General features: G+C 49.2%; 1 protein-coding gene across 4 annotated transcripts in view; it reads right to left on the bottom strand.

Moving 5' to 3' along the window:
- Positions 1 to 15,226, bottom strand: part of SWAP70 (switching B cell complex subunit SWAP70) — an 85,325-nt gene that overhangs the window by 14,061 nt on the left and 56,038 nt on the right. For 2 of the 4 annotated variants that reach the window (XM_036029003.1, XM_036029006.1), the window contains exons 8-13: positions 13,727 to 13,834; positions 12,120 to 12,286; positions 6,097 to 6,295; positions 5,093 to 5,189; positions 4,684 to 4,793; positions 3,389 to 4,638 (exon numbers count right to left, since the gene is read on the bottom strand). In XM_036029003.1, coding sequence (XP_035884896.1) covers positions 4,687 to 4,793; positions 5,093 to 5,189; positions 6,097 to 6,295; positions 12,120 to 12,286; positions 13,727 to 13,834 — 678 coding nt within the window. In that variant the 3' untranslated portion in view covers positions 3,389 to 4,638; positions 4,684 to 4,686. Of the gene's footprint in view, positions 1 to 3,388; positions 4,639 to 4,665; positions 4,794 to 5,092; positions 5,190 to 6,096; positions 6,296 to 12,119; positions 12,287 to 13,726; positions 13,835 to 15,226 lie in introns of those variants that run through there. The other 2 variants (XM_036029004.1, XM_036029005.1) reach the window with 2 other exon arrangements.

The raw sequence follows: 15,226 nt of genomic DNA, 5'->3' as shown, positions 1-15,226 counted from the left end.
ATGTTTCCCAGACTCTCCGGTGGTTTTGCATGACTGACCCACGTCAGTCACCTGTGGGATTTTTTCAGAAGTTGTCAATCCGCCAGAAAAGTCCCCACGTGTGCCCTGGCCCAGCCGCAATGGAAAGCCCCTCGTCTTGGGACTTTCTAAAGAAAAACTGCAACATGGAGAAAACTCCATGGGCACCATATGCCTCCAAGTGTGACACTCTGAGAAAGCATGTCACCTGGGCAGTCTTCGCTCACAGAACGCAGACCCGGATCTGGCTCACTCAGGGTGGTGCAGTAAGGCAGAGCCCAGGTCTACGTCACTCTGAAATCAGCCTCCGTTCCAGCTCCATGCTTTGAAGGCCGAGCACCGCCCGCTTACACTCTAAGGAAGCCATTCACTCTGTCCCTGTGAACATCTTCCCACTAACGGTGCCGTGAGGAGTGCAGAGCCTCGGGAGTCAGGGATGAAACCTTCACCCAAACACCTTTCTTGAATAGCCTGTGTGTTCCTTGCAAACAAATGTCCTGCAGATGGGAACAGAGAGCCTAGGGGGCAGCACTGGGCAGAGATGCTGCCTGAGAGAAGAGGGCTAGGCCTGGGCTTCCAAAGCGGGGCTGGCACCCACAAACCAGTCTGTGGGCAGATGGTGTGTCTTCTCAGGGGAGCTAGCCCAGGACAGTCCCAGCTGACCCCTCAGGAGGGGTAGAGACCTTGAGAACAGAGGAGGGACCCAGGGAGACCTGCTCTCAGAGACCCAGTGTGAGCTGCTGGTCAAAGCAGAAAGTACTGGCTGTGGAGAAAGGGTGACACAGGACAGGAAATGGAGGGTTGGGGGGTGCTACTGGGCTGGGGACTGAACGGAAGGGGGTTTGCTAAACAAAGCTTCCCTTTCCCCACTCCTTCAGTGGAGCCTGTGGCCTGCTGTTGAGGAAGTGGACATAGCCAGGGAGGAAGGCCTTCATTCCTGTGGGCACCCAACCTTAAGAAGCACTGTGCTGGGTCTATGCGGTGGGGGAGGAAAAGGAATCTGAAGCCAGCCCTGGCTGGAACTTAGTGTCCACTGCAATTTATCCACGACCCAGGGCCAAGGACTTGGCCACCTTAGTCAACAGAAGCTGGGCATGGGACTAGAGCTCGGACATGCAGATAGCTAGGTGATGGGGGATAGAAACACCGAGACAAAAATGTTTGGCATCCTAATGTATTTAAAGGATCCTCAAGGAAGCAGGTGAGGCGATAAACTTCACCCTAGAAAAGACCAGGAGTTCTGCTGTGGATGTGATTCGTACCACCGGGGTCCTTCTCTGCCAGCTGAGGGCCTGGGACCCATGGACCCCTAGGGACTAGCCAGTTGTAGCATTCTAGAGGCACTACCGTTATAAACAGTAAACTGCACAGATCCTGAGTGTGAACTTGATACATTTTACTTGTATAACCACTACCCATTTCCAGCTTCCCAGAAGGTTCACTTGTACCCTTTTCCAGTTAACATCCCCCTTACTCCACCCCCCCTCCCAGCATACCCCTGGGAAACCACAACTCTGACCTCAAAATGCACAGATCAGCTGTGCCAGTTCTGGAAGTTAATATGAATGAAATCATTCAGTATGTTCCCTGTTCGTTGTCTTTGCTCAACATAAGGTCTATGAGATTCATCCAGGTTGCCGCATCTCTCAGGGATGTGTTACTCAGTTGAAGTGCAGCACCCTGACTCCACAGCTCACTGATCTGTTCTCTACTGCTGGGCCCTCAAGTGGCTTCTGGTCTGGGGCCATCCTAAGCAGTGTGGCTGTGACCCTCCTTGCAGGGTCTTTGGTGAACACGTGACTGTTTCGCCTGGGAGTGGAGCCGCAGGCCCAGAGGTAACTGTTGTCATTGACTTTAGTAGGTATGACCAGGAAGCTTTCCAGAGTTGAGGGGTAACTTCACCAAGTCTTGAAATGAGTATATAAAGGAAGTAAAGGGGGAGAGGAAAGAAACATATGCCTTAAACTATTATTCCCAAGACTGACTTTTTCATTAAGTTTTGAGCACCTGCTATGAACTGGTAGCCTCATCCCCCTGCCCCTTCCATGGGGTCTGGCCTTAATGAACCTGATCCTCACTCCCCAAGGGCAGCTGTGCCTTGCTGGCACTCCAAGACATGAAGGGCACCGGCACCCTACAAGACCCATCACCAGCTGCTGAATGGCTCTGACGGACCCTCCCTGCATTTAGCCACTCATGGAAAGAAATCAGGATCACAGCAGCTTTCACGCTTCGCACCTCAGCAACCGCACCTCAGACCTTCAGACAGATCCAAAGGAATCCCCTTCCATCGGTGTTGCAAAGGCATTTACAGTTTCTGAAGCACAACCCCCCACACCTGTGCGGATGCTCCTGCCCACTGCTCTCTCCCTCCCTTCCAGGTGCACCCCATTCATACCAGAGGTCAACCCCTGGGATATATTGCAGGGATATCCAAACTGTAGCCCGTAAGCCACATGCGGCTCAAGGATGGCTATGAATGTAGCATAACACAAAATCATAAATTTACTTAAAACATTGAGATATTTTTTGTGATGATGTGGTACAATGTATTCAATGTGTGGCCCAAGACAACTCTTCTTCCAGTGTGACCCACTCACCAAAAGGTGGGACAACCCCGCAAGGGAAAGCCTGCCCCCGAGAACCCATTGTGTCCTGGACAACAGACTCAGCCTTTCTGTGGAGCAGGCTTTCCCAGTCTTGACACTGTGGGCGACTAAGACCGAAGGCTCTTTGCAACCAGGGGCTGTCCTGTGACTTGTGGGACATTGGGTAGCATCACTGGCCTTGACTCACCACCTACCAGGTGCCAGTAACACCCCTAGGGTGACAATCAAAAATGTCTCCAGACATTGCCAAACGCCCCCTTGGGGGCAAAATTGTGCCTGGGTGAGAACCACAGCAACAGAAACAAGTTTGGAAAAATACCGCCCCATGTGTTCTCTCCCTTGAGAAGGGAAAGCTCAACGTTCCAAGACACGGTCAAGTTGGATAGAGCAGCCTCCTTGATCCACAACGGGCGTTTTACTCTTGGTGACCATGTACAACCAAAACAAAAAAACACACTGTTTACTCTGGTAAAACTGAAAGAAAAACTGAAAGGCACACAATGAACTTGGGAACTTGGAGGTAAGAGGGTTTGGAGGTAACAGTAACAAGGGGGAGAAATAAGTCATCTCATGAGTTCCCGTCTGTGCACTGACACAAGGGCCACGGTTCCCCACATCAGTGACTCAAACGCCAAACACGAGGCCCTCGCCAAGTGTGTGTGGACACAGCTGTGGGGTCCAAACGTCAGACCCAGTGTTTCCAGGAAGTATCCCCAAACCAAGTCCAGCTCACTATATAAAAACACACACATACACACAACTTTACCCTGCAATTTTATTAAACCAGACTGTTTTAAATGTATGTTGTTCTGGGTTTTTTTTTTCTTTCTTACTGAGTACATTTAAAAAAAAATACAAAACATTTTAATATATCTTAAGAAAATTAGCGAAAAATTAAGAAAGTTCAGCATATTACACTGCATAATATTTAGGTAAGAATGTTTGAAAATTATAAATATTTTGTTCCCTCTCAACACAGCAAATGACAAAAATACATTTAAAATTTTTTTCCTATATAATTCATATAAATGATCATATTCCAGTTTATTAAGTAAAAGGCCTTCTTACGACAAGCACACACACTCTCCTGAAATACTCTGTACAGTAACTAAGGAGTAAAACCACGGGGCCTGCCAGCACTTCGGCAGCTGAGCCATTTTAAACCTTAGGAGGAATTTGGTTAGTATCAGACTCTCATTCCAAACGGGATTTACTTAGTTCATCTATGAGCTTTGATTCATAAATACAGCATGTCCTTGGATGATGTCGTTTTGTTATAATGTTGATGAGATGCCACAGAAACTCCGCTCCGTTTTATGAACCTGCCTCCGTGGCAGGACTGGCTCGGCCCTGTGTCACCTCGCGCGGGGCCGCAGGGCCTGTGGACGACGCTCAGCGAGGACTTCCGGCATCTGCCTCAGCGGAGCGCTGTCTACTAGGGCCTCTGCCTCCTCGCCAGCGCGGCTGAAGCCGGACGCGGGTCAGGAACACTGCGCGTGGAAGAGAAGCCTCTTCCGCACAACCGCAACTGCGGGCGGCGGGCGCCGTGCCGAGGCAGGGCCCTCTTCAGAGAGTGGCTTCTGTCGTAGAGCAGCAAAGGTCGCGCGGCAGCACGCAGAGACTGGCCGGTGCGGTTCGGAAGCAGGCACCCGGAGGTGGACACGTGCTGCCGAAGGAACGCCTGACCCCAGGCCCAGAGGCTCTGACCGTCCGGTGACCCCGGGTGCCGCCCAGCTCCTCCCCCAGCATGCGGCTGACACGCTGCTGACGGCACCACAGGCTGAGAGGCGCAAAGGGGTTTCCAGAAGCTGAAGTTCTCACAGAAAGAGTCTATTAAGAGCGTGACAATGTCGACATTTTTCCTTTTCAGGTAAGCCCTTATTCGCGGGAAGATAAGCAGGGCTTCCTCAGCGCACGGACCCACAGGAGGCTGAAGGAAGAAGAGCCAGAAGCAGCAAAGCCAGGTCCTTTTGTCTTTCGCACCAAGCGTCAGGCCGCGCTCGGAACCCCGAACCCGCAACCTGCGTCGCAGCTGCGGGGCCGTCGGCGGTCACTCCGGTCACTCCGTGCCCTTCTTTCCTTTCCAGTTCTTCTCGCGCTCCTCCAGCTCCGCCTGTGTGAAGGCCGCGGGCCCCCAGTTGGTGATCAGGTGAGGGTTTTTGGAACCTGCAAGACAAACATGCTCTAACCACAGGAAGTGCTATGTTCTTCAGCTAACACTATCATTTTCCCACAGACAAAACAGGAATTTTTCTACTCGATTTCTAACAACTAGAAGATGCACACAGAGGGGATTACCAGGGCCTTCTTGTCTGTTAGGGCAGGTCAGGCAAGGGAAATTTACCCTCAACAGTTTGGTTTCTGTGTACTGGGGCCGAAGAATTTTCTTTGCACAATTCAACTTTACCCAACAGAACAGAAAAATAAACTGAATAAATACACGATGGCATCAGGGAGTGCGTCACCTGGTTCTATCAGTCGGATCAGGCCTTCGTGCTGGGCTACTTTGTCCTTCCAGCTCTTCGTCTTACTGGTGGCCATCTCCAGCTTCTTTTTAACTCCCTGAAACAAAAGGAGATTTTGAATCATGCAAAACACACTGGCAGTTTAAGAGCCAGACAACAATGAGTGGACACTATGTGCTTATGAATTCTCCTGTCAAGCCCTCACAGCCACCATAAGAAGCAGGAACTATATCACTCCCTTCTTACAGGTGTGAAAACCAGGATTCAGAGCAGTTAAGTAACTTGCCTGAGGCCACCCAGACAACCTAATCCACACTATTTACAGGTGAATATAAACTCCTGTGTGCCCATCAGGGCTAACTCCTTTGGGTTCCCAATCCACCTTTCATTGTCTGCTTGTGAGGCAGGTTCTCACCAGCTGGTGCCGGTTAGGCTGTCAGTAGAGGGCGCTACAGGGACACTGAAGGACCAAGGCCTTTACTTCCAAGCGCCCCTGCTTTTCCCTGCAGCTCCCCTGGTATCTGGGACACCCAGGATGCCCACTGCAGCGAGTTTCCGTGGCACTGCCCTGTGGGCAGCGTCGGCCAGGGCCCCAGAAGCAGCTGCCCAGTGAGTTCTGCCATCCAGTGGGCCACGGCTGAGCTCTCCACAGGGAGGTCTGGATCACAGCACTGGGTTTACAGGGACCCTGCCCCACATGTGTCCTTCGCCAGGTGCTCTGCCTCAGTCCTAGAGGCAGTGGCTGCTGCCCACATCTGCCATTCCCATGTCCTTAAAGTCATCTTTACTGCTCTGTAGTTAACCCCTGTCACAGTTAACACCTGTTTATATAACATTTTCCCTGTCTGAATTGCTGTGGGGCTTCTATCTCCTGACTGGACTCTGATATGCCTCATTGACCATAAAAAAATTCTTACTACAGCGTTTGACAGTTAAGCAAGTGTTCTTTTTTTTTTAATTTGTTTTTAAAATTCAAACGCATGTGTTTGCAAGGGCAAGTCTACCTCATACTGCTCGAGCGCTTGCTTGCGCTCCAACTCCAGCTGTTCCAGCTGTGCCATGGCTTCCTGAAGGGCCCGCTCCTTCATAACGCGCTGGTTCTCCAGCTCCTGCTTCTCTGCTTCGGTCGTCTGGATGGTTTGCTGTTGCTCCACATGCCACTTCTCCAGTTCAGCCCTCTTGGAAGACTCTTCCTCCAGCAACCTGCAGCATGCGGAGCTCAGGATCACATGCACCCAGGGCACCACACCCGACCCAGAACGCAAGGGGGGCACTTCAGAGTAGAGAACATTTGAGGTCACCTAATCCACCTCTCATTTGACTGGAAGCAAGCGAGGAGCTGGAAAGGCCCACGTTCAGCAGACTGGAAACACCACCCATGTGTCCTGCCCCAAACTGTTTCATCCATTTTTGGAAAGAAAAAAAAAAAAGATACTTAAGGAGGGCTTATAATGTGCCATGAACTGGGCCAAGAGTTATGGTTATTTTCTAAATCCTCACAATAGCTTAAGTACTATTATTACCCACATTTTAGCAATGAAGACACTGAGGACCAAGGTTAAGTGACCTGTACAGGTCACTCGCCTGGCAGGTGGTAGGGCCAAGTTCTGAAATTTGCCCAGTTACTACAACATTCAAACATTTTCCATCTCATCTAGTAAAAACCTATGACAAAGGAATGGCTGATAATTAAACTAATGAAGGTGAGGGAAGGAGGAGCTGACAAGAGGCAGAATAGTAATAGACACCATTGTTCAGTAACCTGAACAATCACTACATGCCAAGCACTTTACCTTCATCATGTGAACCCTGGAACAAGCCATTATTTCTACGTTACAGAGGAAGCAATTGAAACTCAAACTGCACAAGTAGCAAGGGGTTCACCCCAGGTCTGTGGGACTCCAAAATGTCACAAAATGTACAGTAACAGGCTACCCACCTGGGAATTTCCAGACACATGGTATTTAAATAAACTAAATGAACATACTGCCCAAACCTGTACCCAAAGTACAGGTAGTATGGTTAGATGCCAGCCCAGCACAGGGTACATCCATAGTGGCTTGACTGACGCTCAGTGACAAGGCCAGGCACTACTACCTGAGAGTGCCTGCTCCTCTAAACCAACAGCAGAGGGAGTAAAGGAGCAGACTGCACACCCCTTATCTGACCACCCCAACCACTTCGCCCCAGTCCCCAACTGCACCACTGCAAAAACTCCTCTGCAACATCCTGCCAGGTGGTTAATCCACTCTGCTCGAACACTCAGTGACAGGCTGCTCACTGCTTCACAAACTGGGCCAGTTCATTTATGGCAGCCTCAATCCTTAGGAAGGTCTTCCTCGACTAAGAGGAGCTCTCCCACCTACTACCCCCAGTTCCACAGATCTGTACCCTCCTTAGATGTCTCTTGGAATGTGATGTCCATGCCTGAGCACAACTCTGCAAATGCACTGGTCTGACCAGTGCAGAGTTCATTCATGCGCTCAGCCTGGGTCTATTATCCACCTCCCGGGGTCCTTCCTAGGCACTGAGGATGCAACAGTGAGCAGGACTGGAAGCACCCCGTGTCTTCATTCTGATGTAAAAGTATGGGGCCAGGGGGAGGTGGGCACTTGCAGTGCTTAGGCTGCCCAGTGTCTGAAGCCCCTTCATCTATCCAGAGAATCTGGCACAGCAGGTGTCTTGATGGAAAGCAGGGCCCATCTCCCATACAGAAGCCACAGCCAGACAGCTGCCCTCCCGCCCTTGGCAGCCAGGACACAGTGAAAGCTGAAAGCCGAGCAGGGCTTGGCTCCCAGGCGCCCCTCCTGGATCTTCAACTCTGAGGCAGCTGACCCAAAGGAGCCGAAACAGTAGAGAATCTGTCTTGCTGGTGGCAGCAACGTCCACTATCCAGTGATGGCAGGAGCGACGACCACCATACAGTACCAATGCTGACATCAGTGGCATCCCAATGACTCCTGCAGTGGCCTGGTTTGGGCTGTGGTGCAGGTGGCTCTGCCTCCCTGGGTTCCTGCCTGCATTCCAGGCCAGGCCACCTGCTTTTCTGCAGAACTGGTGGTCTACTCAAGAGCCTTCCAAAACATTATTGTATGACTTTGGCTAAACCAGGTTGGTTTCTGTGGTTTGCAAACAAGCCCCTGACCAAAATATTAACCTCTCTGTGCCTCAGTTTCCTCATTTACACAAAAGTTATAGAAACCACATCCAACATCAAAGGTTTGCTGATGCATTAAATGTGATAATGCGTGTAAGGTGCTTAGAGCAGGGCCTATCGTATAGAAAGTGGTAAGTAGCAGCTCTTCATTACAAAGTCACTATTACCTCATGTGCTCTAGATCCACCACACTCACTAAGGCTGCCTGGGTATATGTGAGGTTTTTGGCAATCCAGCACAAGGAAATAAAACCTGAATCTTCTCAAATGAATTGCTATCAGCCAGGTCTCCTGAATCCTGTACTTGTCCTGTTGATATTTGAAACGTCCTTGCTTTAAAACCATCATGCCAACCCGTCAGTAGCTTTACAATGCTTATCTTGACATTCTCCATATTATCTGTCTCCCTCATCTGCAAATGAGATATAGGAGTAGAAGCCAACGCTCTGAGTGACTCCCTACCGGATGCCAGGCCTCACACTGAGCACATCTCATGCATTATCTCATCTAGTCTTTGCAACAACCCTGCAAGGCTGGCAGTTACCCTTAGTTTATAGATAAGGAACTGAAGGCTCAACATAATGAAATAGCTTTTCTAAAATTACACAGGCTCCAACCAGACAGCTCAGTTGGTTAGAACATTGTCCACATACAACAAGGTTGCAAGTTCAATCCTAGTCAGGGCGCATACAAGAATCAACCAATGTATGCGCCAATAAGTGGAACAACAAATCGATGTTTTTCTCTTTCTAATATATAAATCTTTTAAAAATGTTTTAAAGTAAAATTGTTTTAAAAATAAAATTACACGGAAAGTAGCTGGGAATCAAACCCAGGCCTCAACCCAGAGCTCAGCTCCTAACTGCCTTCAAATTCATGAAAAGTATCATCATGTGGAAGAAAGACTGTTTTTCTATGCAGTCCCAGTGAGTAGAACTAGGATCCTTTGACTCATTCACAAAATATCCCTTGGGCGCCTGCTGGGCGCCCGCCCAGCGCCAGGCGCAGCATCTGTTGCTGAGACTAAAGCATGCTATGCGGCCTTACAGATCCAAAAACGTAGTGGGTGGAAGTTATACCGGGACAGATGATGGCTCAGCCTCAAGAACGTTCCAATAATTGAGTTGTCCCAAGATCAAATGAACAGCTTTCTTCTGATGCCCATTCAGCAGAGGCTGGACAGCCTTCAGGATTACACATCAAAAAACCACACTTCAATTTTAACGTTAAAAAAATGACAAGACCCAGATGGTTCAAGTCAAAGTTCTTGTATTTAAACAATCTACTTTATAAAGTATCTCTGGCGAAGCTTAAAACACTGGCAAAGAAAGGGTCATCTATTGGAAGAACAATGAGATGCTAAATATTCCAGGAATGACACGCTATTGCTGAAAGAACAGACCAGAAGGATTAACTAAAAACCCCTTGACATTAAGATTTGCCTCATTTAATTAGTGCCAGGCTTAAATGTGTCGATCCCAACCCCAGGAAGACTTCTCTTGATTTTTCTACCCAGAAAGCCTATTTTGGGAGTGGGGGCAAGGAGAAAGCCCCCTTTGCCAATCTGACGAAACCACCCTCTGAACCAGGCCCAGCTTTCTGGGACATCAGGAGAGGGACTCGCAGCACTTAAAAATGACCACCAGAGGGCATCAGTTTACCTATGTCAAGTTCCAAAAACTAAGTTGAAAAAAAAAAAAAAAAATAGAATGGTAAAATAATTATAGTCATAAGGTGGCCTTTGCACACCAAGAATAAGTTAACTTTTGTGCAATAATTTCAGCCTATTGGTGCAAATTGGCACACATATAATAGCTACATTTGCATTCAAAAGGTTGAAATCATTTTGCTGTATACTTAAATCAGAGGGTACAAAACAATTAGCCAGAGTTTTTAAAATAACACTCATGCCTGGCTCCTATCCACAGATACCTTGATTCAGTCGGTGTGGGACAGGCCCTACATGTTTATTTTTTAGAAGGCTTACAGGTGATTCTGATATTTACCACTAGTGAAAAACCACAAGTTTTGTGTGTTTTTTTAAAATAAATGTACATATTTTTTCATGGGCAAAACTAGACCTCATGAAATGGTCCTCCATGTCTCTTACTTTTTACACTTGTATTTCCCTATGTCTAACTTTTTGCTTGAGATATGGATGATGTCCTTGACCTTAGCCTTTAGAATGCTAACCCGGTCTCTAGTCATACCCACTTCACTCTATTCTCCCCACAGAGAGTGTATCTCTGGAGCGATCGTCTGACTGCAGCTGGGAAAAGGGGTTGGAGAACCCTGGTGAGGAGAGACTGGGAAGGGGCCGTGCAGTCGCATGGACAAGAGGTGATGGTGACTTGTATCAGATATCAGAGAGAAGTAGATGGACGAGAGAAAATCATGAGCTGAAACATACAGGACTTGGGGCTTGCACTGAGTGATGAAGAAATGGGAGGAGATGAGGATGAGAAAAACCACAAGTTTTATTCTCCAAAATTAACTCTTATTCAAAAGATCACTCATTCAAAAAAAAAACACCCCAAAATAATACTTTAATAAATTTCTAGAGGTATTTGGTTCCCCTGAGATCTAATTCTCTCCTGTGCTGTAATCGGCCTCTCTCAAAACTGCAGAGAATACAGGTACCATAGCTTACCTGTGAATTCTCTGCATGAGAGCCATCTATCTGTAAACTTCCCACACACTACAAATTACAAAGAGGCTCAGAAACCATCTTGTGCCCTTCAGGATGCCTCTCTGTGAAGTCACATGAGATGCAAAGCTTCCCATTTTGTGTATCTTGTGCTACCATCACTGCCAAGGGCAACTGGGTGGAGGTGGCCCCAAGAACCGTCACGTCACAGCACACTGACCTGGGGGACCTATCGATGCCAGGCAATGTGAGGAGCACTTACATTTCTATTCAGAAGATCATTTTTCCTTAATAGAATTAAAATTTTCCAAACCTGCTTATTTTTAAAGTCATTTTGGCAAAGTAGACAACAAAGACCTCCTCCTCCCTTCTCTTCCTGCCTAAACCTCAAACAAGCTTCCCTGCTGCCCCACCTGTGGAATGGCAGCCATGGAAAGCCCACCCTGGCCATCTCACTCCTGTGTCCAAAGCAGGGAGTTGCAGCTCCACGCCTGCTGCAGTGCACCCACACTGACCAGCTGCTGTGGCTGGGGTAAATGTTTGTAGTGCAAACGGGGAAGCAAGTTGGAACCTGAGGAGGCCAGCCTGAGTTTCCCTCTGGGGCCTTCAGGCCGCCTGGCCCTCCCTGCCGCTGCGGAGACCAGGCACCCAGGGCTCTCGTCCGAGAACACGACCATCGTAGACAGTAAGCCTGACTTTAAAGCTCCAAGGAAGGATTAACTAATTAATAAAAATAAAAGCTCTAAGGAAAAAAATCTAGGTTTTAGGAACTTCAAAAACTAAGATTTCAAATAATAATAATTTAAGGAATGTCATCCTGAATAACCAAAGGAAAGGAATTTAATCCTGAATGACCAAATAGAAACAGCGTATTTCCTCCTCATCCCCCAAAGGGGCTGCAACTCTGGCCTGAAGTGGGCCCCTGTCTCTGTACCACGGGCCCCACTCTGGTCGGGAACATGTCACCAAAGCCAGGGTCTCACCAGAGCTGACCCTTAGTCCGTGACTGGGGGCACCCAGCCCAACACACCCAAAGGACTGCTCTGAAATAGATATAGGGCAGTCCTCAGTCCCAGGGAGGCTCTCCCCGTGCCCCAGACTGAGAGTAAGCAGCACAGCAGCCCAGCCCCGGGGTCTCTCCCTCCGCAGAGAGCCCTCCCCGCCCCAGTGTTGGCACTACTGGAAACTGCTCCCAGAGGCACAGTACACAAACTGATCTGGCACCTGGCCTGAAGCTTCCGCACAGTCTCCTCATCTTGCCGGGCCTGTCTCTCATCCTCAAGAGCCTCCTGCAGCTTCAGGTACATGTCTTCCAGCTCCCGTACTCGCTGCAGATACTGCTCCAGTTCAGAGGACTTTTGGGCAACCTGTTCTTCCATCTGCTGTCTGATCTGGTAGTATAAAAGGGTCACGTTTAAATGGGGGTTGACTCCACCCTCAGGAAAACCCTCCCACTCCACACCCAGCCTGAAGGGTTGCTGGACTGTCATCCTTCAGTCCCCAAAGGAAAGATGGAGCAACTGAGCACAGCACTCCCAGGACCAACACCAGGGCCACACTCGTGAGTCCAGGGACAAACGGCAACCCCGGTGCTGTTTTCCTGCCTGCTAATTCTCCACCCTGCCCACTCCACACTTAGAATCAAGTCATGGAAAAAATATGTTTCCCCGTATAACTTCTCTTTAAGTTTTTTTCTATCTTAAAGCTATAAGTTTTGGACCACCACAGTTTTCTCTAAAAGGAATGAACCTTTCCTGGGTCAAAACTGCCACAGGGAGAAAGAAACGCTGATCTGCAGAGATTCCTGCACTTACCTGGCTGCCCAGCACCTGCTCCTTCCGCCTCCCTCCTCCCTGAGTGGGGGGGCGTGGGGGTGTGTGCAGAGGGGGCTGCCCTTCGAGCAGCTAACTTAGTGTCCTAACAAGTTTATGGTTTCTCCCTTCTGGATTTAAGAGTTTGAATCTCTGCCTTCACAATGAAAAAAACAAGAACATCCTAAACATAATAGCATGCACATGAGCCTATGGGCCTACAGTTCATAAAACAGTTTCCCTGGTATTAGCTCACTTCACCGTCATGGTCAGACAGACGGTGTGGTGATGCCCCCACCGTAAGGGAGAGGGGACGAAAGCTCAGTGAGCAGGGGCACAGGAACCAAACCCAGGCCTCTGGCTGTGAGGGTGGCCGTCCTCTATGTCACACTCGCCTTCCTCTGTGCACTTCGCTCTCACGACTCAAACATGCCCATCTCAGCTCTGGGCGACAGGAGGTTACTAAAGGCAGTGTGATGAGCATCTGCGTAACAGGCACTGGCTCAGACTCCCCCCGACAGTGGAGCTCAGTGTGAGAAGAAGACCTGCCCCCCATAACCAGTGGGCTGGGACGGGAACCTCTGAGAGGAATCAGCTGCCAAGAGCAGCAGCCCAGAGTTCGTATGTTCTCCTGATATGAACCTGTCATGGAACCTGGCCCTTTTCCCACAGCAGTTTTCCCAGCCGGGCTCTCTGAGAAGGGGAAGAAGGCAAAGGGATGCCGTATGGCTGCCCCAACCACAGCACTCATCGCCCCTTCCGTACAGGTCTGCTCCAGAGTCTCGAGCAAGGTTTCCATCTTTTACCTTTATGTTATGTCCCTGGCAGGGTGCTAGCACAAAGAAGGTGCTCAGTAAACTGGTTAACGGATGAATAAACAAACACATAACTTCCTCAATGGCCCACTGCAAGTCAGGAGCAGAGCCAAGCTGACAAGACGGTCTCGCTCCAGCCCCCAGCCCCCGGCCAGCCTTGCTCTGCGAGCGAAGGTGGCAGCTCTCCCCAGCCAGGGCTACTCACAAGCTTCTCTCGCTCCAGCTCCGTGCTGAACCTGGCCTGTAGTTCCACTTGAGTCTGAAGGCGTTTCTTCTCTTCTTCTGCTGCCCGAGACGCGGCTTCTTCCAGTTTCTACCCAATCAAAACCCATCCACAGAAAAGCGGGAAGTGTTACAGCAGAAGTGCATTTGGAGAGAGAATGGCCACACAGACATTTGCGCAAATCCAAACATTCCTAATGTCCAGCAAATACAGAATAAAAACTCTCAGATCTGCCGGACTTCCATGCCAACAATTTTCCCAATCAACGTACAAAACAAATTCGTTAGATGGATGACCACTGATGAGTCTGAACAACGTTTTGCAATTGAGTCACTGAGTTAAATTCACTTGCAGATGCATTTGTGAGGTTTGAGATCTATTTCTTGAGTTCTTCCTGTCCAGTTCCATCATCTTACATGTTATTCCTTAAAACTTTTTTACCAGCACTCGATTTCCAGAAGGGGGACATGAGGAACTGCACAGACCCCTTCCCCAATGAAACAACAACTAAACACAGAAACAACCATTTAAAGTCTCTGAGAATTTTATCCTAAGGGCACACAGCAAATGGAGAACAGTGATTCAAGAAAATCAATGAAATCTCAGTACAAACAGTGCGAGTCTACGGCGTCTGAGCCACAGTGCAGCCCCCTCCCTTTCCCCACAGCGTCAGTGAGAAGGAAGCTTTACCCCAAGGCCATGGAACCAAGAGCTCGGGACACCCCCTTCCTCAGCTCACAGTCTGGGGCCGCAGTATCTCCCCAGGAGGGGCTGGTGGCCAGTATTTCTCATCCATCCAGCTCCATGTTGCTGAAACCCTATTCTGAGCAAGAGTGGCTGAGAGGTGCGGGGCTCTCTTCCTCCACCACCCCACTCACGGGGTAGAGGCCCTGCCTCAGGGATGACAGCACGATCACCCTTGTCCCAACTCGCTGGGAGAGCAGAGGTTCCAAACTGGGAGGAGCAAACTGAGACCAGAGGTGACCACCTAGTGACAGGCTCATACAGCAGGGTTTCACACCAAGAGAAGCAAGACCACTGACTCTACCCCAGCTCCAGGGCACTGAAACAGAGGTGGTCTGCCCAGGGGGAAAGGCCGGCTCTGAAGCTCTCCCGGAAGAACTAACTTGATTTAAAACCGTGTGAGGAGTTCAAGCCTGAAGATACTCTTGGAAACAATGGAAATGTTGGTGGGAAGGAGTAAGGAGAGGCTCACAGCTCCAAGAGACCAAGAGATTGAACCACATGAGGATTCTCTCCCTCTCTTTTTTCCTCCCTCCCCTCTCTCTAAAACTGATAAAATGGGTTTTATCATTTTTTACTCCAATGGTAGATCTATGTCATTATATTGCACATTCGTCCAAACCCACAGAATGCAGAACACCAAGAGTGAGCCCTAACACAAACTGTGACTTTGGGGTGATTGTGAGTGTCAGTCTAGACTTGCAAGGCACCACTCAGAGGGGAACAGTGAGGGTGGGG

The sequence above is a fragment of the Phyllostomus discolor genome, chromosome 6 (assembly GCF_004126475.2).
Source record: "Phyllostomus discolor isolate MPI-MPIP mPhyDis1 chromosome 6, mPhyDis1.pri.v3, whole genome shotgun sequence".
In the NCBI taxonomy this organism is placed as follows: Eukaryota; Metazoa; Chordata; class Mammalia; order Chiroptera; family Phyllostomidae; genus Phyllostomus; species Phyllostomus discolor.
Note: the sequence above shows the minus strand (reverse complement) of the source record. Positions and strands in the feature narration are given on the sequence as shown.